This window comes from Macaca fascicularis, chromosome 9 (genome assembly GCF_037993035.2).
Source record: "Macaca fascicularis isolate 582-1 chromosome 9, T2T-MFA8v1.1".
NCBI classification, from domain to species: domain Eukaryota; kingdom Metazoa; phylum Chordata; class Mammalia; order Primates; family Cercopithecidae; genus Macaca; species Macaca fascicularis.
The window spans coordinates 75,613,345-75,640,036 of NC_088383.1; the positions used below are offsets into that span (position 1 = coordinate 75,613,345).

General features: G+C 45.5%; 1 protein-coding gene, 1 long non-coding RNA gene and 1 pseudogene across 24 annotated transcripts in view; 1 reads left to right on the forward strand and 2 right to left on the reverse strand.

Moving 5' to 3' along the window:
* SGPL1 (sphingosine-1-phosphate lyase 1) overlaps nucleotides 1-1,451 on the reverse strand; it is a 62,080-nt gene extending 60,629 nt beyond the window's left edge. For 14 of the 21 annotated variants that reach the window (XR_012417825.1, XR_012417824.1, XR_012417823.1 and 11 more), the window contains exons 1-2: nucleotides 1,236-1,451; nucleotides 459-528 (exon numbers count right to left, since the gene is read on the reverse strand). Coding sequence is in view for 7 of the 21 variants with exons in the window: in XM_045400110.2 (XP_045256045.1) it covers nucleotides 459-485 (27 nt within the window). In the remaining 14 variants the exon portion in view is untranslated. Of the gene's footprint in view, nucleotides 1-458; nucleotides 529-997; nucleotides 1,089-1,204 lie in introns of those variants that run through there. The other 7 variants (XR_012417826.1, XM_074001882.1, XM_074001878.1 and 4 more) reach the window with 3 other exon arrangements.
* A 171-nt stretch (nucleotides 1,452-1,622) lies between these two features.
* On the reverse strand, nucleotides 1,623-24,977 carry LOC141407691 (uncharacterized). 3 transcript variants are annotated; one of them, XR_012417830.1, is made up of 4 exons: nucleotides 24,783-24,977; nucleotides 11,847-11,944; nucleotides 2,013-2,106; nucleotides 1,623-1,785 (listed from the first exon to the last, which is right to left on the reverse strand). It is a non-coding gene; the product is annotated as an uncharacterized lncRNA (long non-coding RNA). The 3 variants fall into 3 exon arrangements; XR_012417831.1 differs by having other exon boundaries at nucleotides 1,648-1,785; nucleotides 24,818-24,977; XR_012417832.1 differs by lacking the exon at nucleotides 2,013-2,106 and having other exon boundaries at nucleotides 1,648-1,785.
* LOC107130842 (putative ribosomal protein eS26-like) lies at nucleotides 21,993-22,337 on the forward strand (annotated as a pseudogene).
* Nucleotides 24,978-26,692: the final 1,715 nt, after the last annotated feature.

Sequence of the window (26,692 nt, forward strand, 5' to 3'; positions counted from 1 at the left end):
AAAAGGTGGTTGGCCAGGCGTGGTGGCTCCCGCCTGGAATCCCAGCACTTCAAGAGGCCAAGGCAGGTGGATCACCACAGGTCAGGAGTTCAAGACCAGCCTGGCCAACATGGAGAACCCTGTCTCTACTAAAAATACAAAAATTAGCTCGGTGTGGTGGCGTGCGCCTGTAATCCCAGCTACTTGGGAGGTTGAGGCAGAAGAATCGCTTGAACCCAGGAGGCAGGTGTTGCGGTGAGCTGAGATCATGCCACTGCACCCCAGCCTGGGCAACAGAGTGGGAATTCGTCTCCAAAAAAACAAAACAAAACAAAACAAAATAAAAGGTGGCAGAAATGCTCAGCTACCAAAAGTAAGCATCAGAGGTGAAATCTACACACTGGGATCCTTTGGACTAAAAAAAAAAAAAAACGGAGACAAGTGCCTTCGAACCAGGAGGATGTCTGCAAAAGGCTCACCAACATCAGAAGGTCTGTACTAGGCATCTTCCTCTTCCAGCCTCCTCTCCGTGCTCCCCTTCTTCAGACTCTGTAAAAGGGAACCAGGTTTGTTTACGTCTAGAGCTTTAAACTGTCTCGCCGGCCCGCCTAGATTCGCCAGAGCAGCCAAGTTATGGTTCTCTCCCTCCTTTGAAGGCTCAGATTTCACTCCCAGATATCACACTCCACCCCCAGCACCCCAAACCAGCGAATCAAAATCCTGCTGCAACTAGGTTTCCCTCCCACAGTTGATGAAACTAATCCAGACCCAGACTCCCACAAAGCATTCCACCCAGGTGGAAACTAGGGGAAACGCCCCGTCTGCGCGCGATCGGGGTGCGGAGCCCAGCCCAGGCCACCTAACCCGGGCTGAAGGTGCCGAGGGTGCCAGGGTCCTGCCTCCTCGCACTCCCTTTAGAAGCAGCACGGCCTCGCTCTCGTTGTCCCCCCTCCCTCCTCACAGCCTTCCCGTCCCGTCGGAGGACCAGCAAATCCTGGCCGCCCACGCCCACTCCTACCCCGCGGCAGGCGTGGGCTCCAGACTCGCCCCACCGCGGCCCCGCGCCCGCCCGCCGTCCACTCGCTTGGACCTCGGCTGCAGGTGCCCACGCCTTCAGCCCGCCCCCGCCCCGGCCGCAGCCGCCCCTACTCCGCCTCTGCGCGCCCCCGGCTCACCCGGCCCCTGCCCTCTCCTCACCCCGCGGCGCCTCCGTCCCGACCCTCACCGCCCCCCGGAGCCCGCGGCGGCCCCTCCACCTCCTCACGCCGGAACCAGCTTCCCGTCTCCTTCCCTCGAGCACCCGGCCGGCTCCACCTCCCGCGTCTCCCTCAGCGCGCGACAGACCCGCAGGCCGCGAGAACCAGAATCCACTATTGCCGCCGCCGCCGCCGCCGAGATTGGAGGCCCGGCAGCCGCCGGCCTCGCCCCTCCCGGAAATGGCTCCGGGGGCACCGGCCCGGCTCCCGGACCCTGACGTGCGCGGCCCCGCTGCCACCAGCCGCGCGCACGCCCGGACCCGGGCCCCACGGCGTGTGCGCGCCGCCTACTGGCCAGGCAGCGGGCTGCACCCAGGCCCTCCAGTGAATGTCTCAACCAGGCCGTCCTGGGGCGGCTGTGGGATGCCGACGGTCACAACTTCTCTTCCAGACTGCCTTTAACAAAAAACTTCCTGGTCACATTTGGTCACTTGGAGCCTCCTGAGAAAGTAAGGCTGCAGGGCATTGTACAAACTAATCCAAAACAGCCACAGAGTTGGGTCTCTTTCCTGGGCCGGGGACTTCATTTTTCCATCGAGGTCAGTGGTGCCTGAAGAAAAGCAACATGGAAACTCATTTAATGGAAATCCCATCCTCATCCTCCCCTCCACCACGCCGCCCCACCCCCCGCGCCCCAGAAGCTACTCTGCCATCACTACTTTCATGAACAGTGCTGGGAATCTCCTTATACACAAGTGCAAGGGGCCACTGGGATCACAAAGGTCACCTTCATTTCCAGATGAAAAAACTAAGTCTCAGCTGGGTGCAGTGGCTTACCTCGGTAATCCCAGCACTTTGGAACGCTGAGGCGAGAGGGTTGTCTGAGCCCAGCAGTTCTAGATCAGCCTGAGCAACATAGTGAGACTCCCAGCTCCAAAAAGAAAAAGAAAAAACTAAGTCTCAAATAGGTTTCCCATGACTTGTCCACGTTGTCATAACATGGCTTTAGCGGAAGCAGAAGGCAGTGCAGTTACATGGAACCAACTGGCCAGTGACCTGCATTCAAGACTTTTTTTTCCAATAGATCTTAAAATGACACCTAGATAGACTCTTGAAATCTCTCAGACAAAAATGACACTAATGAGGGTACCCAATTCCATCCCCTTGGAAAATGTTGCCATGACACTAAAATTAGGGCATCATCATCACTACTGTCATTATCATCATGTAGTGCTTTCGGGATGAAATGTACTATCACAGCTGCCCTCCTCTGCGTACCCCAACAGCACTTCCCAATTCCCCCGCCAGAATGGTTAAGGCCCTGAAAGACTATGAACAGGTTATCTTTAGGCCTCCTCACCCCCATTCCGTCAGAACTCCCAGACGTCTCTACCATCCAGAGCCCCCGACTCAGGCATGAACACCCCCATGCCCTTACCCCTCTCACTACTGTTCCCCAGCAGACATGCATTCTCAGTGTTTAAGGGTCAGAAAATGTTCTGGGGCCTCCTGCCATTGCCTACTCATCAAGAGTTGCTTTAGGGTTTCAGGCATGCCTTCCCATTCTCCATCTCCTACCCGTCTGCTTTAATTCTTCATCAGATCCCCCAGGAACTGCACACCTCGTCTCCGTCTCCTTGTTAGTTACCACCCCCATATCCTTTAATCTAGAATCTGTATACCCAGATGACTAGAGGGCAGGGTCACATCTGATTCCTCCCTACACCCTAATACACAGTATGCAGTCTGCTCATTCTTCCCAGATGCACAAACCGATTCAATCATATTGAACAGATCCTTACTCTGCCAAGAACTATGCTAGGCACCTTTACATACAAGCCTTATTTATGGCCTGACTTGCCCAGATCAGGTGACTCTTATCATCCCTCAACTTGTAAACAAGGACACCAAGACCAAAGAAGGAAATGATCCTCCCAAAGACACACAGCCATGATGGGGTGGAGTTTGCATGGGAGTTTGGATGGGAAGTCAAGGCTTCAGGCTTTGTAGGGAGAACCTCAAATATGCTTGTTGGTTAATTAGTATCAAAAAATGGTAGAGCTAGAGGGATCTTCAACTATTCGCCAGCTCCACCCCAGAGAATACACATGAAGAAACTGAGGTCCAGAGAGAGATGTGACTCCTGGCAGTTCCTGGCAGAGCCCAGCCTAGAACATGGGTCTGGGTTTGCAACTCTGTGAGCCCATGCAGCTGTGTGTGTGTGTGTGTGTGTGTGTGTGTGTGTGTGTGTGAGAGAGAGAGAGAGAGACAGATAGAGAGAGAGACAGATAGAGAGAGAGAGAGACTTCAGACCACCCTGCTCTCCTACCCCACACTCTCTCTGACAGCAGAATGACATTAGGAGGCACTTAGCTGGCTGGTCAGAGGCAGAGGAGGGCTGTCTGGAGCTTCCATTCTGAAAGTGTGGTTTCCCTGAGAGCGACACTGGCTTTACCTGAGAGCTTTTTATAAATGCATGTTCTTGGGGCCCCACTCCAGACCTCCTGAATCAGAATCTACAGCTTAACAAGGTCCCCAGATGATCTTAATCCACAAGAAAGTAAGAAGTACTTCCCTAGACACTCCGTTTGCAGAGAAAGCACAATTTTTGTTTGCTTATTTAGAAACCAGGTCTCAATATGTTGCCCAGGCTGGAGTGTAGTGGCTATTCACAGCCATGATCATAGCTCACTACAGCCTCAAATGCCTGGGCTCGAGCGATCTTCCTGTCTTAGCCTCCCGAGTAGCTGTGTCTACAGACACATGGCACTTTGCCCAGATAGAAGGCATGATAGTTGTATTAAGCATGTGGGTTGTCTGGGATGGCTTAAGGAGGCTGATGAAGAACAAGTTTCTGTGGGGCTGGGGAGGGAACCAATGCTCCCCAGTTGTCCTTTGGTACCATAACGGTGCCTTCCAGGATGACAAAAGATTGTTATTCAGGTGTCAGTGAGGCACTGAAATTCCCACAGATGACAGAAGGCTTGGGACAGGGGAGGGAGGTGTGGAGCAAGATGGCCCAGGATTTTTTCCCTCTGTTGACTTCTTTAATTTAGGCTGGGAGGATCTCCCTGCAGCGCTTGTGTCTACCATCATTTAAACAATTCATGCCAGCAAATCTGGTTCTGCTTAAAATGGCAGCCATCCCTGGCCAAGTTAGTGACAGCCTCCCCATCATGCATGAGCACACACTCCCACTCTATAAAGCAGGCGCACACACTCTCCTGCCTCCAATCTTGTTCCTGACACCCCTTGCTCAGCCGGGGACCTTCTTGAGAAGCTCACCTCAGGACAGGGGTGTGGGCAGGTCTTAGGAGGGTTGCAGCCTCTGGGTCTGTCCTGGAAAGGAGTGGCCCACAGGAAACCAACAAACAGTTCCTGGAGCCCAGAATGCTCAAGAAGAGGCAGGAAACCAGCACATAGCTCCAGCTGGGCTGGAGATCGGGCTGGGCTGATCACAGCAGAACTGGCTACCAGGGGAGGAGAGGCCAAGGGCCAGACAGACATGGGAGCAGCCACAGCAGGGACCAAATGCCCCAACATTGCCAACTGGAGTGAGCAAGGGGCAGCGAGTCACCAAGTTATCATGGGCCCCCTGGCCTCACCCAGGTATGTGCCCCAGTTGCCAGTTTGATCAAAGTCAGAGTGGCCAAGCCCTCAGAGAGCCAAGAGTTATTTCCCAAAGAAACCTCATCTTTCCTAAAGAAGCCCACTGATAGGGTTTGGCTCTGTGTCCCCACCCAAATCTCATCTCAAATTGTAATTCCCATGTGTTGAGGGAGGGAGGGTGATTGAATCATGGTTGTTCTCGTGGCACTGGGTGAGCTCTCATGAGATCTGATGGTTTTATGAGTGTTTGAAAGTTCTTCCTTCGTTCTTCTCTCTGCTGCGGCCTTGTGAAGAAGGTGCTTGCTTCTCCTTCACCATCCGCCATGATCGTAAGTTTCCTGAGGCCTCCCCAGCCATGTGGAACTATCAGTTAAACCTCTTTCCTTTATAAATGACCCAGTCTCAAGGAAGTTCTTAATAGCAGTGTGAAACAGACTAATACACCCACCATTGTTGCTATCCAGGCTGCACAATCACTCCTAGCAAAACATCAAAAACTGAGAGCAGCTGTTTCTCAAACACCAAATAAATATAAACTTCCTTTGACAAAATAGCTTTGAAGGCAGGGAGACAGGTCTCTACCCAGAAATCATTGTGTGGCCTACAGGAAAACAGTAGATTGAAGGCAGGGAGACAGGTCTCTACCCAGGAATCAAGTTGTTTTAACTGTCCAAGCCTGGGCTTCCTCCTTTGTAAATTGCTGTGGCAATTGTAAGAGATGTATGTGTGTGCCCATCACATATGGGGCCTGATCCACCATAAGCGCTCCATAATTATTACTATTATTATTATTATTATTAATTTATAAAGACAATGCCTCACTATGTTGCCCAGGCTGTTCCTGGACTCAAGTAATTCTCCCACCTTAGCCTCCCAACGTACTGGGATTACAGTTGTGAGCCACCGTACCCGGCCAAGAATTATTGGTCTAACACCCTCCACATACATCCAGGGTGTGCCCAGATAAGATTCCAATCTGAGCCTGTGACTGACTAAGCCCAGCCCAGCCCTCTCACCTTGTTGCTGTAGGTTGATTTCTATCCCCATCAGAACCTGATCCTAACAAGTTGATTAGTCCTTCCAACATGCCCCTTGCCCTCTCTAGGGCATGCTAGGCCTTTGTAAGGCTTTTCTGAGAGCTACAGATCTACTGTTTTCCTGCAGGTTTTATTGCTTGTAGATCAGTAAGTCCTAAACCAACCAGATCCAACACCCCTGTTTATAACAAATATTGCTTTGTAACTCTCCTTTACTGTCTAGAAATCAATATAGCACTATAACTTTAAAAGGGAATGTCATGATAATAAAATAATACATGAAGTTGGCAGAGGCATGGACTTACAATGGATATGCTTGCATTATGGGAAGGCAATATTTAATTGAATAGTGCTGTCACTGTTTTCTTTATATTTGACATTTTGAAATAAGGACTCAATTAGGATATTCACAGAACTAGATACAATCATCATGGATAGGAAAGCTGCAGACACAGACCAGTATAGAGGTAGTGTCTTAGTGACTCAATTACTATGTGAGCGGCATTGCCATGGATGATGTGATTTTACAAAACTGTGGATTAAGGTTGATAACATTCCAGACAAAATGCAGGACAATTTACACACAGCTCTCAACATGGTAGTTGTACTCCAAGTAGGTTGTATAATAAAACCACCAGGTAGGTGGGTTTTTTGGGGGGTTTTGTTGTTGTTGTTGTTTGAGACACAGTCTCACTCTGTCGCCCAGGCTGGAGGGCAGTGGCACAATCTTGGCTCACTGCAACCTTCATCTCCCTGGTTCAAGGGATTCTCTTGCCTCAGCCTCCCGAGTAGCTGGGATTACAGGTGCCCACCACCACACCCAGCTTATTTTTGTATTTCTAGTAGAGACAAGGTTTCACCATGTTGGCCAGGCTGGTCTCGAACTCCTGACCTTAGGTGATCCACCTGCCTCGGGATTACAGGCATGAGCCACTGCACCTGGGTGTTTTTTTTGTTTTTTTTTTTTTTTTAAACATACATGTAAAGAGAAGTTGATTATGGCTCATGTGACTATGAACTAGCTTTTCCCCTCTATGAATATTCTGACAGTGCATTCCAAAGATGTACAGGACTCAGGACAATTCTTCATTGTGATGGGATGCATCCCTCACTAAGAATAAAGAGGGACCTGCCTGTTGCCCCTGCCTGAAGCGCCTGGAGGAGAGAGAGAAGTCATAATGGGCCTCATTTCTGCCCCAGGGACCGCATTATTCTCCTCACTGAATGCCAGAGGCACCGGCCTCATCATTATGACAACCAAAAGGTTTTTTTTTTAATTTCCAGGATGCTCCCTAGGGAGTTCAGCTGCCCCAGTGAGAGCTTCTCTTGTAGACTGATGACAGGGATACACTCCAGCACAAGCCTCATTTTAATATCTATGGCTGAGGGCTTGTCAAGCTAGAAGGGACTTAAGCATCATCCAGGTGCCCATCTAGCATGGATTGTCAGCATCTCCAAGGAGCCTTTCAAAATCCACATGTCAGGGCTCTCCTGCAGATGGAGTGAATGAGGTGTGAGGCCCAGTCATCTGTATTTTGTATATGCCTGGATAAGAGCTGCAACATTCTATCCATTCTCGTCTCTTTCTAAGCCTTGGTCTTGCAGCTAATGGGGGCAGAACCTAGAATTCCTGACATTCCAGCCCCAGAAGCCCAGACCCAGAAAACGTAGTGAAGCTTGTGGGTTCTTGTGGGGCTGTTGGGACACTGTGCTGTGGGGCTTTGGATGCACCATTAACTCTCTCTGGGCTTCAATTTCCTAATCTCAAAATTGAGTAGAGAGGGGAAGCTGTTCCTCACCTCTGTCAGTCTAGAGTTCTCTTTGGCCCACTGGGGTTACCCTTCCCAGAATCCCCTGTTTGGTAACTCCATCTGTCTGCCTCCAGGTGCCCAGGAAGGGCCCTCTGTCATGTGGTTACTTGGTTGGGGAGTGTTTGTCCTGGCCCTGCTGTGAAGGATGACCATGTTGCCAGAATGCCCTGGGGGGCCAGGCCCTCTCACCACCCTCCTGAGTATTGACACAGATAGAACATGATGAAGAGGCCAAGCATTATATAAGTCCTAGGTAGACAGAGGACCAGTGGGGTAATTTCAGCCCTTGGCCCAGAGTTGTTCCTTGCCTGGCCCTGTAGAACTGGTTTCCAGGGTTGACTCAGAGGGGCGTGGGCAGCACCTGTATCCTAAGCTCAGAGGTCAGGGTAGCCCGGTGGGGGCACACTAATTCACAAGGGAGGAAGAGCTTTTTATGTCTTAAAACTGAATGAGAGGAATTTTCTCTAGTCAGTGACTAAGGGCAGAATCTTCTCTATGCTTGGGGTAGTGACCTAGGCAAAGGGATCAAGGACAGCTTGAGCTGAGAACACAGCAGGAGCAGGAGCTAGCCAGGCAGAGAGGGGCAGGAAGAGCGTTCTGGCTGAGCAAGTGCAGTGGGCCAGTGGTGGGGTAGGAGAGGCCAGGCCAGTGTGGCCAGAGAAACAAGCCTGAGGGGGACAGAAGGGAAAAGCTGGCATGCAGGTCAGTAGGGGCAGGCATAGCAAATACACATGCCTTCAGGGGCCCAGGCAGGTCATGTGACTGCTACAAATTGGGAATGTAGGCTTCAGGCTACATTCATTCAACATACATACATTCAACTATTCAATGCCAGGTTGCAATATTCAAGGCCTGAGATGGATCATTGAGCAAAACAAGGAGCCCTGCCCTCATGCAACTTACATTCCAACAGAAGGAGACAGACCAATAAACATAATAAATAAGTAAACTGTATGGTAAGTTAGGAGATGCTTGGGGCTATGGAAAGAGAGGAAGCAAAGCAATGTTAGGGAAGCACAAAGTATGGGGCTTGGGACAAGATGTCATGGATACTGCAATTGTATTTATTTATTTATTTTTGAGATGGAGTCTCGTTCTGTCACCAAGGCTGAAGTGCAGTGGCTCCATCTTGGCTCACTGCAACTTCCACCTCCCAGGTTCAAGCAATTCTCCTGCCTTAGGCTCCCAAGTAACTGGGATTAGAGATGCACATCACCACACCCAGCTAAGTTTTGTATTTTTAATAGAGACGGGGTTTTACCATGTTGGCCAGGCTGGTCTTGAATTCCTGACCTTGGGTGATCCACCCACCTCAGCCTCCCGAAGTGCTGGGATAACCATCATGAGCCACCACCCCTGGCAATTTTAAATAGAATAGTGGGGTAGTTCAACATCTCAATTTTCCAAGGAAAGACAGAAATCTAGATTTTTTAAAATTCTCTCAATTTTAAAATTATGATGTCCTAAGAGCCTGCCAGAGTCAGAGATTATTCTCACTCTCTTTGCAAGGGCTACTTTGGTTCTTTATGTTAAACAGTGGGAACAGTTCAGCACTCCAAGAGACAGAGCCAACTTAAAGGGCTTGTCATTGACCCCTAGATTCAAGCTTCAGATGTTACCAACAATGCTTTTCAGCCATCTGTGGAGAGTGCTCCTTTTTCCATATGCCTAAGTTGCTCAGAACTCCCATTTTCTTGGGGCAGACACAGGGGTTGCCTGCAGCCCCTCTCCTTGCCCAAGCTCTAGCAGGAGGACTGTTGCTTCAGAGGGGAATAATGCAGTCCCTGGGGCAGAAAGGAGGCCAGTCATGACTTCTGTCTCTCCTCCAGGCACTGCAGGCAGGGGCAACAGGCAGGTCCCTCTTTATTCTTAGTTAACAACAGGAAATAGCAAGCCAGCATAATTTCTGGACAAAAAGAGCACATAATTTTATAGGACCATGCGGTTTTCTTGTCACAATGTGCATAATTTATCTTGTGACCTTGTGACACAGTGTAACTCACTGAATCACCTCTGTTTGTTAATTCCATCTTTTTCCTCCCAGGATAGAAAGGGGGAAAAAAATCTCTAGTTGAATGGTGACGGTCAAGAGATCTAAAAGATCATAAAGTATAATACCACCAAGGAACTCCCAGAACTTTGGGCAACTCATTCAGTTGTTTTGAAGATTTTTAAAAATTGGAATATACTGTATGCACAGACACATCCACAAATCAAAGTGTAGAGCTAGACGAATATTGACAGAGTGAACACCATTGTTCAGCACCACCTAGATTAAGAAACAGAATGTCACCAATTCAATTGTTTTTTAAATAAGTGCAAACGCAGATGGCAAGCCTCCTGTCTGAGACCTCCGGGTCCTGTCGGAAAGTGTTTTGATCTCCATCCAAAGAACAACAGCCATTGAAGTCTTGTCAGTCAAGGGACTGACAATATCACATTTGTGTTTTAGAACAATCCCTCTGTGTGGTATGGAGAATGGCTAGGAGAGAATTCATATGGGCAGACAAGGTACGCAGCAAAGAATGAAAATAGTTGGTTCTAGGATAGAACAATGGCATAAGCTTAGAAGACGGACCTTTGGAAAGTGACAGGGCAGATTAAAACAAAACTCCCAAAGCCATAGGCTACCCTGTGCCTGGCAAGCAGGCTCCCACATGTGCCCTCAAGCCAAGATTCCCAGGGAAGAAGTCATATTCAGAGCTCAGGGCAAACTAACCCATATCTAGTGGGCTATACCTTTAACTTGTTGCAACTGGATTGGAGAACCTTTCCCTTAACCACAGGATTCTTTCTGACTTGAAGGTTGGTTGGCAGAAGTAACCAGTAGAGTGACTGTGTTCATGCTGATGCTATTTCAATTTATCCCAAATGCTATGGGTTGAACTGTGTCCCCCAACGATCCATGTGGTGAAGTCCTCAATCCCAGTACCTCAGAATATGGCCTTACTTGAAAATAGGGTCATGGCAGATGTAATGAGTTAAGATTGAGTACTACTGGAATAGGGTGCACCCCTAGCCTAATATGACTGGTGTCCTTATAAAATGGGGCAATTTGGACAGACATGCATAGAGGGGAACACCATGTGAAAATGAAGGTAGCAATAGGGGGCACCCCTAGCCTAATATGACTGGTGTCCTTATAAAACAGGGCAATTTGGACAGACATGCATAGAGGGGGAACACCATGTGAAAATGAAGGTAGCAATCAGAGTGATAACTTTATAAGCCAAAGACCATCAAAGGTTGCCAGCAAACCACCAGTAGCTAAGGGAGGGCCATGAAACGTGTTTTTCCTCATAGCTCTCAGAAGGAACCAGCCCTGCCAACACCTTGATCTCACACTTCTATCTTCCAGAGATGGGAGACAATCCATTTCTGTTATGCAGGCCACCCAGTTTGTGGCACTTTGTTTAGAACAGCCTGATTAGCAAGCTAACACGAATAGATTCTCATGCTAGCCCCAAATCTCAGTAGGTTGGCAATGGAGGAATGGGAAGGGCAGGGTGACATGACCATTCTCAGTGGCCTCATGTTCCCCCTGAGCACCCAAGTGTTGGGGCAGTGGTGGGGACTTGGAAGCCTGCAGAGCCCTCCGATAGCTGCTGCCAACTGGCTTTCTGGGAGACAAAGCAGCCTCAAGCTAGTCCTTGTGGGTCTGCTTGAGGGCACTGCTACACTCAGTTTTAGGATATAAACCCATACCTGCCACTTAGGGAGAGCTGTTGCAGGAGTGCTGCAGAGGAAGCCACTCACTCAGACATATTTCAAATGCCCACTCTTACTATCCACTATCCATTTAATTCAAGTGTGTCAAATGTTTAAACCATGTGCCCTGGCTGCCCATCCAAACACCTAACTCAATATTCCTAGCTATTGCATCATCTTAGAACAAATTCAACTCATTTCATTTGAATATTTATGTGAATCCCTTCAATACACACATCATACAAGTCCTTTAAAACAAACTGTTTATGGCTAGAAGCCATCTCCTGACCTCCGCTGTCCCCCTCCAGGGAAGGCTTACAAAGTTTCTAGTTGGGAACAGAAGGCCCTTTGGGAATTGCCCAATGTTGCCTCAGGACATGACCTCACAAGAGTAAAAGCAAATCAAAACCCAAGGCCTATTGGCAGAGAATCATTTACAAGACAAGCACAACTAAGTCAGCAGAGGTTACCTGGGCCTCACCCCAGCCTACATAGAAAGCACTTACCTGGTAATTGCTCCGTAAATGGCAATCCACGGCAATAATCATCTGTCAATGACTGTATTGATCTATCTGTGAATTAGATCATATCTGGAGAAGATAATCTTGAAGGGAAAGACACCATAAGAAGCCCGGTTAACTGAATGCCTTTCTTGAACTTGGCCACAACGACCCCTATGATCAGCCACTGCTTCTCTCCATCTTCATGTCTCCCATTTCCACCTCACTCTCAGACTTTATGTCCCAACCATACTTACAGTGACTATCTGGGATGATTTTGAAACTAAGGACATACTATTAAGTTTTCTGGGACAGCAAGCATAAATTGATCTGTTCTAACAATCTGGGTCTTCTGGTCTCCCTAGCCATCTAGAACAACTTGGAGTTCCCATAACATGCCCTGGGCTTTTATAGCTCCAGACTTTTGCATGTGCTATTCCCTTTTCTTGGAACATCCTTCTCTTCTTGGTCTACCTTGTAACCTTCCCTAAGACCCCTAGGTAGGCTCGAATTCTCTTTTCCTGTGTCTCCATTTCCCTAACACTTAGCACATTAAGTCTTAATTTCTCTGGCTCCCTCAAGACCAGTAACCACTAGACAATGATATTATATCGTTTCACCTGTATGTTCTCTAATCTGTTCCATGTTACAGACATTCAACAAATGTGTGTATATTCAATGATTTTGTGGTTATCTAGAGAAGAAGTGGGTGTGAGAACTAACCACAAATGTCTGAAGAGTTGTCATGGTGAAGAAGACCCAGACTTGATTTGTGTGGCCATAAAGGATAGAACAAGAATACTAACCAGAAGCCTCAAGGAGGCATATTTCAGTTCAATATTAAGAAGAACTTTCTAGGCAAGAGACCTAAACAGAAAATGAACAGGCAGCCTTGAGCAGTAGAGAGCTTGTTGTCATCAGAGGTGTTTAAATGATAAATGCTAGCAAACTCTTGGTAGGAATGAGGCAAGGATTCAAGCATGTAGTAGATGAATGATCCGAATGAATACCTGAGACTCTATGACTCACGTACTCATCCATTCAGTGAATACCGGGCATCAGGCACTGTGCCAAGAGCCTGATGAATTAACACAAAGCAAACATACCCAGGTAACCACCACATAGATCAAGGCCCTATTCTTGGTAGTGAACAAGACAAATGTGGTCTCTGACCTCTTGAAACTTACAGACTTGCAGAAGAGATATATAAAATTGTAAGCATTATTGGGTTCTAAGAGACAGTACAGGAGGAGAACTAGGTACAGGGACCCAGTTTTGTTCCCCTAAGGCCATTTTGTTCTATGACCTTGGATGTTCTGGAGAGCTCAGGCTTATTCTTTCTACTCTGATGCCTGCTGTTCCAGTTGAGTGGCCTTCCTGAATGCTGGCTTAGACCAGTCTATACCTGTCAGCTCCAGAGCTGTGAGTCCTGGTCAGATGACAGGTAACTAGGTAACTTTGATCATCCCAGGGGAAACAGGTGAGTGAGCCATGTGGGGTCTTTAACCACGCCTCCATTCTTTCCTTTTCTCTTTTCTGAAAGACCATCAGAAGGCTAATCATGCAGAGCTCAGGACAATAAAGGCACAAAGGATGCTATGGTAGATGTACCCAAAGAGCCTGGCAAAAACTCAAACTCTCAGAGCAGCCAACCTTCATCAAAGCACTCAATGGTACTGGCTGCAATCCAGAACTCCATGCACAAAGCAAACCAGACATAACAGGTGAGCCAACGGCATGTGGTCACAGAATTTTCTCTTGTACACTGATGGGGAGTGGCATCAGGATAAAATAGCAGCCATTCACAAAACATTAGCTTGATCTTGGTAAACACTAATAATTAAAAAGCAAATACCATGCATCAAACCTTTACTGTGGATCACACTCTGTGCTAGATGACCTTATATGCATTATCTTATTTAATCATCAAACAGCTACATAAAGTTAGAATAATTATTATTTCTGTAAATGAGGAAACTGATGTCAGGAGTTATCAAAATTTGGTTTAAGATCACATAGAGAATGGCAGGCCTGAGTATGTCTGGAACTCAGGCTTCTGGCCTCTGTTCTGTGGAATCTTTCATGAGGTTTAATGAGAGCCCGCCAAAGCAGAGTGGGTTTAAATGAGCTACCCTCTCTGACCTCCAAAGGCAGGTGAGTAAGTCCTCAGCAGAGTAGCAGTTTAGCAAGAGAGTTCACTGCATAGGCAAAGTCAAAAGGAAAACAACAAACTAGAAAAAAAAGTATTTTAATTACTCATACTACAAAGTGATAATCTCTCTAATACATAAATCCATCTATCCATATACGAACTAACAAACCAACAGAAAAATGAACAGAGGTCACAAAAATGTATACAAATAGCATTTAAACACATGAAAATTCAACCTCACTCAGTAAAGAAATGCAAATTAAAGCTACACTGGCCAGGCATGGTGGCTCACGCCTGTAATCCCAGCACTTTGGGAGACCAAGGCAGGTGGATCATGAGGTCAGGAGATCGAGACCATCCTGGCTAACACAGTGAAACTCCATATCTGCTAAAAAAAATACAAAAAATCAGCTGGGCGTGGTGGCATATGCCTGTAGTCCCAGCTACTCAGGAGGCTGAGGCGGAAGAATTGCTTGAACCCGGGAGACAGAGGTTGCAGTGAGTCGAGATCGTACCACTGCACTCCAGCCTGGGCAACAGAGCGAGACTCTGTCTGAAAAAAAAAAAAAAAAGCTATACTAATGTAGCATTGGTCTCCTATAAACTTGACAAGCGTGTGGGATACCCTTAAACATGTAATGTATTTGAAAAGAAGGAAAGTAAATGATTTAAATGTCTATCTCAAGAAATTATAAAAACAATAGTAAACTAAGCCTAGAGAAAGTAGAAGGTAACAATGAAGAGGATCAACAAAATGAAAAATTGGTTTGCTAAAAATAACTACTAAAAGTAATAACCCCTGGCAGGATTGATAAAGAAAAAAGAGAGAAAGGGATGAGAGAGAGAGAGAGAGAGAGAGAACAAATTCAGTCCAGTATCAAAAATGAAAAAGAAGATGTCACTATAGTTCCTAGAAACAAAGATATGGTCTTTATGCAATAAATTTGAAAATGTAGATGATATGGAAAAAATTCCTAGAAAAACACAATATATGCCAACACTGAAATGACAGAGATATTATAATTATCTGACAAAAATTTTAGAGCAGCCATGATTTTTTCAAAATTGCTTCAATAAGAACTTAGGAATACAATTAAAACAAATGAAAAAAATAGGAGGCCTCAGCAAAGACACGGAAGATATAAAGAACAAAATGGAGATTTTAGAACTGCAAAATACAATCACTGAAATAAAAAGTCAATGGATGGGCTCAACAGCAAAATGGAGGAGGCAGAGGAAAGAATCAGTGAACTGGGAGATAGAAATTAACCAATCTGAAAAAAAAAGAAACACTAGACCAAAACCAAAACAAACTAGAACAATGCAAAAACAGAACCTTAGGGACCTGTGGAACTATAGCAAAAGATCTAACGTTTGTGTCATCAAAGTCCTAGAAGAATAACAGGAAAAGGACGGGACTGCAAAAGTACTTGACATAATGGCTGAAAAGCTCCCAAATTGGGGAAGAGACATAAATCTACAGATTCAAGAAGATGAGCAAACCAAACAGAATAAACCTAAAGAAATCCATGTCACAACACACATAATTATTAAACTTCTAAAAACTAAAGACAAGGAAAAAAAAATCTTGAAAGCAGCCAGAGAATAACTCCTTATGTATAGGAGAAAAAACAAGTAGAATGACAGCAGTTTTCTCACCAGAAATCACAGGGGTTGGTAAGAATATTTTTCAGATGATGAAAGTAAAAAACTGTCAACCCAGAATCCTATATGAGGAAATCAAAGATCACCTGGTGAGCATCAAACAGGCCATCAGTAGGCAAAACTCCTTTTCTGGAGAATTTAGAAGTAAACTACCCTAGTATCTAAAGTTGGCCTCTGTTTTCAGGCCTCTTTCAAAAAAAAAAAAAAAAAGAACTCATAAGTAACTGGAATTTCTATACATCGCCAAATGCCATGCCGAAACTCACTGTGCAACCCTTGATGACATCAAGGCACCAAAATGTTGACAAATGTAATCATTTACCATGACCCACATGGCTAATATGACCCAAATTATCCTTGAGCTCCCGTCTTAAGGTCCATATATACCCCTCAGGAAAATCCACCGGGGTGTGCTCAGTCTTCTCTGGCAGAGGCACCCTGCTGCACTCTTCTGCAGCATTCTTTCTAATAAAAATTTCCTTTTCAAACCTATACTGTTGTTAGTAAATTCTTCTTACCAACCCATGAGTTGATTACTTTCTGATGTCAGGGCTCTGACACCTCGCCCAGCATCTTGGTGACCCATTGGGGACTTTACTGGGATTTCTCCCTTCTTTTTTTCTCCCTTCTTCCCTCGATGGACTGGTTCATTTTTGTTATCTTGGTTTTTGTGGCGACAGGGTTTTGCCATGTTGACCAGGCTGGTCTCGAACTCCTAGCCTCATGTGAACCATCCACCTTGGCTTCCCAAGTGTTGGGATTACGGGCATGAGCCACTGTACCTGGCCTAATAGTCTGCTTCTTTACTCTTAGGAACTGAAGGTCCTTGGCTGAGGTCACTCTTCAGTGGGATTCTGAAGCCCTAGAGAAGGGATATCTGTCTGTCGCTGCCCTTAGGAGAAAAAACTGGCCTCTTTTCTTTTCTTTTCTTTTCTTTTTCTTTGAGAGGGAATTTCACTCTTATTGCCCAAGCTGGAGTGCAATGGTGCGATTTCAGTTCACTGCAGCCTCTGCCTTCTGGGTTCAAGTGATTCTCCTGCCTCGGCCTTCTCAGTAGCTGGGATTACAGGTGTACACCACCACGCCCGGCTAATTTTTTTTATTTTTAGTAGAGACAGGATTTTGCCATGTTAGCCAGACTGGTCTCAAACTCCTGACCTCAGGTGATCTGCCTGCCTCGGCCTCCCAAAGTGCTGGGATTCCAGGCATGAGCCACCGCGCCTGGCCCAGGGTTCTTTTCTATTTTCAGATTGCCAGTGAAACAGCTTGAGTACTCGTTGGCAACTGAGGGTTTCTGGCTGAGGGCACTCCTGGGTGTTACCTGAAGTCCAAGACAAAAGAGTGAATTCACTACTGCCTGCTAGGATGGCAAGTCCACTTTCACTTTAGCATTCTAAACCATGCCTTGAAACAAGCAGCAGCAATCTCAACTCTGCACAGACACGGTCTACTGGTTGTGGACCCCATTTTGGATTCAATTTCATCACAGGCACCACATCCCAAGTTACGAGCGAGTTCTGCTTCACATTAGGTTCAAGCTGACGACTCAAACAAGGGCATGCCTGGACTGGTCATCCACGCAAGGGCAGGCCCTCTATTTGTGGTAAGACACCCCCGAATAGAGTGAGCCAAAGGGAAAAGGGAGGTCCAAATCCCTCAGGGATGCCTCAGAGATCTTGTAGTGCTTATCAAAACCCAACATGTATTCAATTCATTCTTCCATTGCATCTGATTCGCCCTTGGCTTGCATTCTTAAAAAGCGGTACCTTTTTGACCCACAAACTCTCAAAAAGAAGTATACGATTTTCTTTTGTAAGATTTCAATATAAACTCCCCAATAATTTAAATTGTCCTCTTAATGGGACCCTGGATTGGAATATTATTTTACAACTAGACTCATTTTGCCAGAACCCCGGAAAGGATTCAGAGGTCCCTTAGGTCTTTTTGGCTTTATTCCCAAACCCAGAATTCCATTAAAAATTGTCACGTTTGCTTCCAAGGAACTTTCTCTCTCCCCAATTCTGATGTCTTAGATGATCCTTCCTTTTGCCTGTCACTTTCTTCTCAGCCTATTCCTACTTCATCTACACCCTCTCCATCTGCTCCATCCCCCAGTCAGTCCCTCCATATCCAGATACATTATCCCCCTCACATACTCGCACAGGAGTCACATATGCCAGTAGTACAGAGTCCTCAGAAAATCCCCAAAATATTTTGCCTCCTGTGTGGTGGCAAATGGAGATTTGTGGACGATTTGAGTTCATGTGGAACCTTCGCCAGGATGGCCGATTTGAAGCAGTTGCCGTCTGGGGCACTCAGGGAGAGGAACGAAAGGAGCAAGTGAATATAGCACCTTCAACTGAAATATCCAGGTCGTACATTGGAACTGATCAGGGAAACAATTCTACCCGCAGAGAATGAAGAAAAGCAGGGTGGGGCGAGGACCCACTCAAGAGCAACGCGGAGCCAAGGGACCCCGCCCCCAGCCAAGGGAAGTGGTGAGCGACTGTGCAACCCTGAGAAACCGTGATTCTCCCCTCATGAGTCCACGCCACCAGGGCCTGAGGTCCAACACACAGACCTGTGTAGTCTTGGCAGAGCAGCTGCTCAGGCACACAGAGAGACCCAGGAATTTTAGGTACTCCAGCCCCCGGATCCCCAACAAAGGTATCTGCAATTCAGGCAAGGCAGTGAAGTGACTTCACTGGGGTAAAACCCAGAGTTCATCATCTTGTGGCAAGAAAGTTTAGGACATGGACACACACAAGGAGTTTAGGAGCAGAGGTTTAATAGGCAAAAGAAAGAGAAAGGAGAACAGCTGTCTCTCTAGAGAGAGTGAGAGACAGGAGCTTCCAAAAGGAAAGACAAGTTGGTGATGGAGTGTGCGGGATTTTATAAGCAGGCTTGAGGAGGCAGTGTCTGATTTACGTGGGGCCCACGGATTGGTTTGATCAGGTGTGATGTTTCCATAGCGCATGGGGAAGACTGTCCACTCCACCCCAATCTTATGCAAATGGGCTTTCCCCTTGGCCAGCGCCATCTTTTCTGCTCCTTACTGTGTACGTGATTGGCAAAGAGAAGGGAAGATGGAGCCACCATTTTGAACATGATTAGCACAATCGCCGCCGGCATCTATGTCTGCAGCTTGATTTTAGAGGCTGCTTTTTGTTCAGAAGATAAATGATTTGGGGCTGCCTTTCATTTAATGGAAAATGTTACCGAGGACTTCCGTGCCCTCACTATCTGCCTAAGTAATTTCTTTTTAACTCCTGTATCATTAGGGGGTCCATACGTGCCCCTAGGAAGGGGATTGAATTCAGGGAGTCAAGCCACACGGGTCTGCAGGACCCACTTCCATGGCACCTCACAAGGTATTTTAGCCTGCCACTGGCAATAAGGTCCAGCATACGTGAGACAGGCTGGAGCTCCCTGGGGGAGGGGTGCATCACCATCTTTGCTGTTTGGTTGATTCAGCCGTTCCAGCCTGTGCACTTTGGAGGGTCCAAATAGTCTAGACGAGGAAGGGTCCCCCTAGTGCAGCACAGCGGCTTTGTCAGAACATAGCCAGACTGCTTCTGTAAGTGGGACCCTGATCCATTCCTCATCACTGTGTGGGACCTCCCAGCCAAGGCCTCCAGCCACCCCCACCCACACGTATTCTACAGACAGAGCTCTGATTTCTCCATGAGACAGAGTGCCCAGGGGGACGGGTGGGCTGCCACCTTGGTTGTTTAGACAAGTCAGCCATTGCAGCCCATGGGCTTTGGAGAGTCCAAACTGACAGGGGCAGAGGCCGTTCTCCAGCATGACAAGGCTATTTTGGCAAGGTGTGACCAGACGGCTTGTTTAAGCAGGACTCCAATTCATCTCTCCGTACTGGGCAGGACCTCCCAACGGGGGCCCCTGGCCACCCCTGCCTGTGTTGTGTGGCTGACAGAGTTCTAATTTCTCCCTGGGATGGAGTGCCCACGGGGCAGGGCAGGCTGCAACCCTGGCTGTTCCAGTGTCTCAACCAGTCCAGCCTGTGGGCCTTGGAGAGCCCAAATCGATCGGGGGCTGAAGGGATCCCCCACAGAGCATAGCTGCTCTTTCAAAAAGCAACCAGCAAAAAGCAACTGATACTTTTTTTTTTTTTTTTTTTTTTTGAGACAGAGTCTCACTCTGCCATCCAGGCTGGGGTGCAGTGGCACGATCTCAGCTCACTGCAACCTCTGCCTCTCAGATTCAAGTGATTCTCTTGCCTCAGCCTCCTGAGTAGCTGGGATTACAGGCATAGGCCACCTCGCCTGGCTAATTTTTGTATTTTTAGTAGAGGCACGGTTTCACCACGTTGGCCAGGCTATTCTCAAACTCCTGACCTCAGGTGATCTGCCCGTCTTGGCCTCCCAGAGTGCTGGGTTTATAGGTGAGCCACTATGCCCAGCCCAGACTGCTTCCTCCTGACTGGGTGAGACCTCCCAACTGGGGTCTCTAGTCTCCTTCTACAGGTGCATTTAGGCCAGCAACAGGTCAGTAACCCCTTGAGATGGAGCTTCCAGAGGAGGGGCAGACTGCCATCTTTGCTGCTTTGCAGCTTTGCAGTTTTCACTGGTGATACCTACAGGTACAGGAAAAACCAAGGCGACGAGGGTCTGGAGCAGATCTCCCAGCAAACTACAATAGTCCTACAGTAGAGTGGCCTGACTGTCCTACAGTAGAGTGGCCTGACTGTTAAAAGAAAAACAAACAAGCAGAAAACAACAACAACATAAAAAAAAGACTTCATAAAAACCCTGTCCAAAGGTCACCAACCTCAAAGATCAAAGGTAGATACGCCCACAAAGATGAGAAAGAATCAAAGCCAAAAGACTGAAAACTCAAAAAGCCAGAGTGCCCCTCCATGTGACCACAGCAGCTCTCCATCAAGGGCTCAGAACTGGGCTGAGGCTGAGATGGCTGAAATGACAAAAGTAGGCTTCAGCATGGATAAAAAGGAACTTCACTGAGCTAAAGGAGTATGTAATACTAAGAACCAAGAGCTAAAAGAGCATGTTGTAACCCATTATTTGGGTAAATAATGATAAGAATCATGATAAAACAATGAAGGAGCTGATAGCCAAAATAGCCAGTTTAGAAAGGAACATAACTGATCTAATAGAGCTGAAAAACACACTACAAGAACTCCACAATGCAATCACAAGTATTACTAGCAGAATAGACCAAGCAGAGGAAAGATTCTCAGAACTTGAAGATTATCTTTCTGAAATAACACAGGCAGAGAAAAATAAAGAAAAAAAGAATGAAAAGAAATGAATAAAACCTCCAAGAAATATGGGATTTTGTAAAGAGACCAAATCTATGATTGGGGTATCTGAAAGAGACAGGGAGAATGGAACAAATTTGGAAAACATGATTCAGGATATCATCCAGGGGAACTTCCCCAACCTAGCAAGAGAGACCAACATTCAAATTCAGGAAATGCGGAGAACTCCAGAAATATACTCCATGAGGAGATCACCCCCAAGACACATAATTATCAGATTCTCCAAGGTTGAAATGAAAGAAAAAATGTTAAGGGCAGCCAGAGAGAAAGGCCAGGTCACCCACCAAGGGAAAACTGTCAGACTAACGGTGGATCTCTCAACAGAAACCCTACCAGCCAGAAGAGATTGAGGCCAAAACTCAACATTCTTAAAGAAAAGAAATTCTAACCCAGAATTTCATATCCAGCCAAACTAAGCTTCCTAAGCAAAGCAGAAATAAGATCCTTTTCAGACAAGCAAATGCTGAGGGAATTCATTACCACCAGACCTGCCTTGCAAGAGCTCCTGAAGAAAGCACTAAATGTGGAAAGGAAAAGCATTACCAGCCACTACAAAAACACACCAAAGTACACAAACCAGTGTAAAATGGAAGGCTATTCCTTTACCCACCTACTTCTTTTTAGTCCTGCCAAGCCATCCCATTTCATTATTAGATTGCGACTTACAAAGTTACAAGCAGTTTACAGCTAAGACCTCATCTTCTAGCAGCTGTATTAACTCACACTTCACCAAAAGAACCACTGTAGTCTATAGGACCTCACATTCTAAAACAAGTGCCATTTGAGGTTTAGAATATTTTTATTCCTGGTCATTCAATATCAGCTGCCCTCATCATCATTCAGCTTAAAAATCCCAATAAGTTCCCCCAGAACCCCCCAATACCCCTTGAAACTAGAAGCACAAAAAGGGTTACAGCCCCTAGTAACAAAATTTTCAACCCATGGATTATTGCACCCATGCAACTCACCTTGCAACACTCCCATTTTAGCTGTAAAGAAACCAGATGTCCTCTCTCCAGTCCGTGCCTCCAAGATGATAAAGAAAAGGAACCACAGTCTCGCCAAAAAGTGCCACAGCCACACGCAGCCTATTCGCTGCATGAACTGTGCCTGATGCGTGCCCAAGGACAAGGCTATTGAGAAATCTGTCATTTGAAACATAGTGGAGCCCGCAGCAGTCGGGGACATTTCTGAAGCGAGCGTCTTCAATGCCTATGTGCTTTCCAAGCAGTATGTGAAGCAGCGTTACTGTGTGAGTTGTGCAATTCACAGCAAAGTAGTCCGAAATCAATCTCGTGAAGGCTGCAAGGACCCAACACCCTCACCCTGATTTAGACCTGTAGGTGGTGCCCCATGACCCCCACCAAATCCCATGTAAGGAGCTGAGTCCTTAAAGACTGAAGACAGACTATTCTCCGGAGAAAACTAAAATGGAAATTGTACTTAAAAAAAAAAATGGCTCCTACTGACTAGTACAGGACCTTAGAATTGTTAATGAAGCTGTTATTCCTATTCATCCTATTGCCCCAAACCCTTACACTCTTTTTGGACAAATTCTCTCCATCACAGCTTGGTTTACTGTACTTGATCTTAAGGATGCCTTTTTCTGCATTCCTGTATACCCAGACAGCCAATTTTTGTTTGCTTTTGAATAGCAAGACTCAGATACTCAACTAGCTCAAAGTTAACTTAGACAATTCTGTCCCAGGGATTCAGAGATAGCCCCACCATTTTGGATAGGCCCTAGCTAAAACCCTGTCTACCCTGCAGTTTCTCCCAGATAGCAATCTACTCCAGTATGGGGATGACCTGCTAATCCTAGTCCTAACAAGGCTGTTTTAGACCAAAATACAATATTAGTACTAAATAAACTTGCTGACTGTGGCTACAGAGTATCTCCTTCTAAGGTACGAATATCCACACAAAGGGTTCAATTTCGGGTCTTATTTTAACCTTCAGTACAAAGAGCATCTCAAGCATTTATAAAAATCTTATCTTAAACGTAACAACTCCAGGAACTAAACAACAGCTTCGGTATGGCCAGGTTTTACAGAATATGGATTCCTTCCTTTGGATTAATAGCAAAACCTTTATGTGAATCCCTCAAGGGAACTGAGGAGCAACCTCTGTCCTAGACTAATGTTATGAAGCATGCTCTAAACACTTAAAAACGGGTTTTAATCTTAGTCCCAGCCTTAGCCCTAGCAGATCTGACTAGGCCTTTATTTTTGTATGTACACGAATGAAGGGGAATAGCTCTGGGAGTCTTAGCCCAAGATCTAGGGCCCTTTAAGTGTCCTATAGCATATTTTTTGAAAACTTTAGCCCTAGTATCCCAGAAAGGTCATTCCCCCTCAACCCAGCCTAAGAGCATTAGCAACAGTGGCCCTCTTAGTCCAAGAAGCCTCAAAAATATGTTACCTGCCCCACGTGGGCTCTCACGACTTTGCAGCACTACTAATAATTATTTAAGCCCGTTTCAAACTTCAGCCCTATCCCATCTTAATAATTCTCTTCATTTTGGTGATTGTACTCTGGCAACAATAGCTCATACCCAAATCAGTGTCTTGAACATAACTTCCAATTCAGAATTCCATTCTAGAAGAAAAAGGGCCCTAGGACTTAGTGTGGCCAGAATTGTGGGAGCTATTGCAACTCTCACCCTTTTACTTACCATGAAATCTCAATATGGGAACTTACCACCTCCCTTGAAATAGCCTTAGCAGAAACTGACACAAGTCTATCAGCACTAGAAAAGTCTTTACACTCACTGGCAGGAATGGGTTTAATAATAGACAAGCTCTAGATTACCCCCTAGCTGAACAAGGAGGAGTCCGTGCTGTCATCGAGAAAACCTGCTACACCTACATTAATGCATCTGGAAAAGTGGAAACTAAGGTCCAAGAAATTTTCAAACAAGCCAAATGGCTACACACACTTTCCCAAAGTAACCAAGACTGGGCCAAAACCTCTACTGATTGGCTTCCAAAAATCACTTGGCTTCTCCCATTCCTGGGACCTTTATTCCTTGTCATTCTTCTTTTAAAATTTTGTCCCTGACTTTTTAAGTTAAACTTTTTGAGTTTAACTTATATCTCATTAACTTTATATCTTTCAGATGACAACAGTTTCACCTACAGATGACTATGTAATCCCAACCCCGGCCTCCTGATGGTATCTGATCTTCCCCACCTCTTCATGAATGAGTTTTTCATGACCCTTCATTTCCTTCATTCCCTTCACGACAGAGAGCAAGGAAAGGAAAAATACAACCTATACCTTCAATGCTCCCTTTCAGTAGGGGTTAGCCAGATGGACTCAATGCCCCTTTTCACTGTGGCATTTTCCCTTTCTTGAGACCCCAGTAGGCAGCAGGTAGACACGAGCATGGGGGAATATAGAGGGTCAAAGATTTGACCAAAATATTTGTCAGGGGAAAAATGAGGAAAGCAAAAGTCGCCTGGTGAGCCTCGAGCGGGCCCCAGAGACAAAAAAAAAACTCTTTATTTGAGGAATTTAGAAGTATAATGAAAGAAGTGAAAACCACCCAGTGAGCATCAAACAGTCTATTCAGAGGCAAACTCATAATCTAGGAAATTTAGAGATAATTAAACTTCCCTAGTACCTAAAGTTGTCATCTGGTTCCAGGTCTCTTTCAAAAAAAAAATTGTAAGTAAATAGAAATTCTATACATCTCCAGAATGCCATGCCAAAACTCATTGTACAACCCTTGCTGACATTAGGGCACCAAAATGTCAACACATGTAATCATTTATCATGACCTACATGGCTAATATGGTCCAAATGACCCTTAAGCTCCCACCTTAAGGTCCATAAATGCTCATAAGGAAAATCCACCTTGGTGTGCTCAGTCCTCTCTTGCTGAGGTGCCCCACTGCACTCCTCTGCAGCGTTCTTTCTTTGTAATCAAACTTGCCTTTTTCAAATCAATACTGCTGTCGGTAAATTCTTCTTAACAGCCCATAAGTCAACCACTTCCTGATGCAGGGGCTCTGACACCTCACCCAGCACAAATCTGCTGTAAAAAAATGATTAGAGGAAGTTCTCTAAACAGAAAGGAAACAATAATAGAAGACAGTCTGGAACATAAGGAAGGAAGAGCCCAGTAAGTAAAAATATGGGTAAATACAATGGACTTTCTTTCTCTTCAGATTTCTAAATTGTGTTTGACAGTTGAAGCAAAACTTACAATACTACTTGATATGGCTCTAAATGTATGTAGAGGAAATATTTAAAACAATTATCAACAAAGGGAGATAAAAGAACATAAGAGAAGTGAGCTTGTATACATCACATGAACTGGTAAAACAAGGATACCAGTAGACTGTGATACATTTTTTATATATATATATAAAATAAAATACCTACAGCAGCCACTAAAAAACCATACAGAAATACACTCGAAAACATTGTAAATAAATCAAAATGGAATTCTTAATAGAATGTCCAAGAAACCCACAGTGAGACAGGAAAAAGCAAAAAAAGAACATAAATTGGTAGAGTGGATTTTAAAACTTGATACAACTCTACACAGTCTGTAAGAAACTCATTTCAAATATGATGACACAGGAACATTGAATGTAAAACGATGAAAAAAGATAAATCATGCAATCATTAATTAAAGGAAGGGAGTGGCTAAATTAATATCAGATAAAGTGGACTTCAGAGCAAAGAAAATGACAGAGACACAGAGGATATTATATAATAATAAAAGCACCAGTCTCTCAAGAAGATCTAGCAATCCTAAATGTATGTGCACCGAAGAGCAGAGTCATAAAATGTGTGAAGAAACTGACAGAACTGAAAAGAGAAATAGATAAATTCACAATTATAGTTGGAAGCTTCAATAACCCTCTCTCAACAATTTATAGAACTAGACAAAAAATTAGCAAGAATATACAAGAACTCAACAACAATTTTAACCAATAGACTTTAACATTTATAGAACCCTTCACCCAATAACAGCAGAATACACATTCTTTTATAGTACCCATAGAATGTACACCGACATAGACCACATCCTGAGCTACAAAACAAACCTCAACACTTTTAAATAATTAAAATAATATAGAGTACCTTCCCCAAGCATAATTGAATCAATGTTGAAAACAATAGCGCAAAGATAACAGGAGGGTGGGCATGGTGGTTCATGTCTATAATCCCAGCACTTCGGGAGGCCAAGGTGGGTGGATCACTTGAGCTCAGGAATTCAAGACCAGCCTGGGCAACAGGGCAAGACCCCATCTCTACAAAAAATACAAAAATTAGCCAAGCATGGTGATGTACACCTGTAGTCCCAGCTACTTGGGAAGCTGAGGTGGGAGGATCACTTGAGCCTGGGAGGTCAAGGCTGCAGTTAGCTGTAATTCCACCACTTAACTACAGCCTGGGTGACAGAGTGAGACCCTGTCACATTTTAAAAAATAAATAAATGAAAAAGATAACAGGGAAATCTGCAAACATTTGGAAATTAATAACACGCTGCTTAAAAAAATTCATGTTGGTCAAAGACGAAGTTTCAAGGGAAATTTTTAAAATACATAATAATTGAATGAAAATGAAGACATAGCACATCAGATTTGTGGGTGACTGCTAAAGTATGCTGGGAGGAACATTTATAGCACTAAATGCATATATTAGAAAAGAGGAGGCCGGGCGCGATGGCTTATGTTTGTAATCCCAGCACTTTGGGAGGCCAAGGCGGGTGGATCA